This window comes from Halyomorpha halys, unplaced genomic scaffold (genome assembly GCF_000696795.3).
Source record: "Halyomorpha halys isolate HHAL.00 unplaced genomic scaffold, Hhal_1.1 Scaffold668.1, whole genome shotgun sequence".
NCBI lineage: Eukaryota > Metazoa > Arthropoda > Insecta > Hemiptera > Pentatomidae > Halyomorpha > Halyomorpha halys.
Genome location: NW_027111382.1, coordinates 169,985 through 173,962, shown reverse-complemented (window position 1 = coordinate 173,962; position 3,978 = coordinate 169,985). Strand labels below are relative to the sequence as shown.

General features: G+C 32.3%; 1 protein-coding gene across 1 annotated transcript in view; it reads right to left on the bottom strand.

Moving 5' to 3' along the window:
• The window catches only part of LOC106685184 (esterase FE4), a gene marked incomplete in the record, with an annotated part of 62,982 nt that overhangs the window by 43,202 nt on the left and 15,802 nt on the right, over nt 1-3,978 (bottom strand). Inside the window, 1 exon segment of the mRNA XM_067049391.1 lies at nt 287-532. Coding sequence (XP_066905492.1) covers nt 287-472 — 186 coding nt within the window.

The window sequence follows — 3,978 nt, the reverse complement described above, 5'->3', positions numbered from 1 at the left end:
GTATTATTTTTAGAATATTTTGACAGGTCTTGAATTGTCTTAGGACATTAGAGGACCCATGGTCGATGATTGTTTACAGGTTTGCCAATTGTTATCGTTTTAGAAAAGAGATACAAATCTAGTACTTACTAATTCAATTTGAGATTAATATTTTAATTAACTTCAGTAATTATCCAATGAGATCCCTGACAAAATTAATGTTTCTATAGCACAATATTATGTTAAATATGTGAATTTCCAAGACAAATAAATAAATAATAAAATCTAAAAAAGATAATTGTCTCACCTGGAATCTCAGATCTCCTACAGGTGGCTTAGCGAATGGTATGCCAGTGAAGGCAAGGAACTCCTTCCCATCTCTGGATGTAGAGGTGAAGCCTCTGATGAGACCTTCCGACGTCTTGACGACCAGAGGTTCAGCGCTGATGAAGGACACTAAAGTCAAAAGGACGACTAGGTGCACCGTAGCCATGATGCTGTTCTTTCCGTCGTCTGCTAGGCTCCTTTTATAATAGCAGTACTCCACTCTTATCTAATCATCGATATAACATTTTAATAGCTTATCAAATCGTTTTAATTATATCGATTGTTGGACGATATAATAACCACAAATGTGGATAAGTGGCTATTTGCGATATCATAAAATGACACATCACTACATTTCAAGTTCAAACAGTGCTAAGATTAGAAAATTACAGGAAAATACAAACGCTATGGTTTCGTGCCAATATTATTAACTATTGGAAGAAGATAGTTGATCGTATGAAGTATATCGGAGGAAGATAGTCCGGGTGGAGGTTTCAAAATAGTAACAAAAAACTATTTATTGTTTACCAACGTTTCGCCCCACTTTACATGGCTTTATCAGCGCTGATAAGAGTGACGTTCTGGTTTTGGAGCTCCACTAAACCTTCGAATACCTCTCGTATACTATCCTTACAATCCAAATTCCTTCATAAAATCCTCAATGCTCCTGACTTTGTCATATATAAAATCATCCACAAAGACCTTAATGTTCCTTATGTAACCAGTCTAGCCCGAACCAAATATCAATCCTTCCATTATAAACTCACTATCGAATTATAAAATCACCATCGAAACCCTCTAGTTTCAAACCTTGCTTAATTTTATTTTCCTAAAAATCCTCCAATGCGCCTGAAAATAACCAATGGGTAGTTTCTCTGCACGCCTGTATCATATCATTGTGATCTTACATCAAATTTACTGGATGTATTTTTATGTAAATACAGTTATAAATATCATTAAATAAAGAGAAAAAAATGGGTTTAGGTCACAAGATGTACAAAATAGGAGAAAAAACAATTTATTTGTAACCAACGGTTGGCTCAATTTTTCAGGGTTTCGTCAAGGCTAAAAGAGAACAACATAAAAGCATTGTAAATGTAATAGAACAATTAGAATATAAAAAGTTATATTTTTAAAAATAAAAAATGTAGTAATTTAAAAAATTATAAGTCTAAATAAATATAATATTAAATGCTTGAAGAAGTTTGTCGGGGGGTGCGGTCAGCAAAGAACAACATAAATAAACAAAACCATATTTATTTATTTTATGCCAATTTATTTTATGGTTTTATTTATTTATGTTGTTCTTTGCTGACCGCACCCCCCGACAAACTTCTCCAAGCAATAATCTACAGTCAACTATCTACACCTCAATATAATATTAAATAATAACAAATAATAAAGAAAAAAAAATGTCTAATGTCAAAATCTCGTACACAAAATCATCGTCTTGGCGTACCACACTTTCACTTACGTCGTATAACCTACTTACGTCCCTAGGGAAAATTGTCTCCTAAGTGTCCCTAAGGTAAATTGAGAAAAGAAGGGTAAATTGATAAAAAAAAAAACCTTTTCTCAATTTTCCTTACCCACGTTATTAGTTGTGTTCACCATATATTATAATTGTAGTTTTCAAATTTTATTTTTCTTTTATTCATTTCTTTTGTTAAACTTTACTTATATTTTGCCTCTTTATCAATTATTATGGTTACATATATTTTCTTTCTCTCTTTTTCATTCCATATTTCAATTTTTAAATTAACAACTAATATATTCATACTTCTTTGCATTATATAACTTCATTTTTATTTTATTTCCTTAATTATGTTTTTTTTTACCTAGTTATTCAATTACCTATGTATACATTTCATTTTCCACTTCTCTCATCACTTCATTTTATTAGTTCCATTCTGTAAAATTATTCACTTTATGTCATTCTGTTTGTGTTTTATTTTCTATTTTGTATATTCATTGGTTGTTATCTTGTGCTGTTCTTAGCCCTGATGAAGGCTAGAAACTCTAGCCGAAACGTTTGCACAATTAAATAAGTTACATCAACTTATATGTGTTTCATTTTGACCGCACTCCCAACCATCTTCTCCTACAACTCATCCACGGTCAACTATTTCTCATAATTATCATAAAAACTGCTACTCATTCGAAGATAAATATTATAAACTACTTTATAGCTCATTAAACTACCTTTATATTGAATACTAATAGACATCTGTACGTCAGATGGCTTTTGAGACATAGATTTCTCAAAATAACTTCACTAACTGATTTTTTATGAAATATTGCTTTTTAAAAAGCTATATCTCGAGAACTATTGAACGTATATAGCTCTATTAGGGATCATATTTTAGAAAATTTACTGTACTTTAAATGACGTTCTCCTAGGTCTTCTAGTGTTCTAGGTAGTTTTAAATATATAGAGCTCTAAATAAAAAATTAATTTTTTGAAAATTTTTGTAATAGCCGCCATTTTGTATTCTCTCTCACTATACTCGGCAACCTCATCAATTTTGACTAGTAATTTTACATATTTTTCAATAATGCAATCTTTTTTTTTCTTTTTTAATAATTTATTTATTTTTATTTACAACTGTATACATATATACACATCAAGTAAATTTCCAGTAAGTTATATTATGACATGATACAAACATCTACCCATTGATAGAACTCCAAAAACATTTCTAAAGGAGAAGATCTCGAGGCCATCTTCTTTTCAGACGCCTAGGAGGATTATTAGGTAGTGAAGGAGAAGCCAGGTTAGAAACGAGTTGGTTTGCGTGGTTGGGAAGTTTATTATGGAAGGATTGGTATCTGGTTCTGGCCAAATCGGCAACATAGGGGACATTGAGGTCCTGATGGATGATTTGGTTTGTTACAAAGTAAGGATCATTAAGGATTTTGGACTGTAAGGATTAGATTTGAGAGGAATTAGATGGTTTAGTGGAGCCCCAAAGCTCAATTCCGTATGTCCAAATAGGTCTATATAGTAATAGTCATCTAGATCAGTATTTTGTAATGGATTGGAAGTTTGGACCGTTTGTCTTGTAAATGTTGTAATAATCGGAATCGACGAGCAGTTAATAATGCAATCTAAAATTGGGATGAAATAGCTGCCTTTTTTTTCCTCCCAGCTCTTGTACTATCTGTTCAGGTAACATATATAAAGATAAATCTTACGAAGAAATTATCTTCTGTCTGATATCTTGCTCAGTAGATAGCCGTCCGTGGACTGAGCAACCGTAGTCGAAGTAGGGGAAAATAATTTAGGTCATTAGGAGCTGACCTGTATTCAAAGGAATGGCAGGATGAATGACGAATGAGGAATGGAATGAGGAATGACGGAATCTCAGGAATCGTTTAAGCATGACAAGGGATTGAACCTGTCGTAATTCGATTATCCCAGAAGAAATGATGACTTAGAGGTTACAGTGGATAACAATTAAATTGGATGGTTAGTGAGGTAAAGTAAAAAAATACCTTCTGTATGAAGTATTAATTGAATAATGAATTAGAATTTAATGAATGATTAGATCTGGCATGGACTTTGTGTGAACACTAATTTTGAAACTTAAAACATTAGAAGCTCCTGGCTACGATCTTATCACATTATTAACTACGATCTTATCACAGCACACATTCTGAAACAGCACCCTC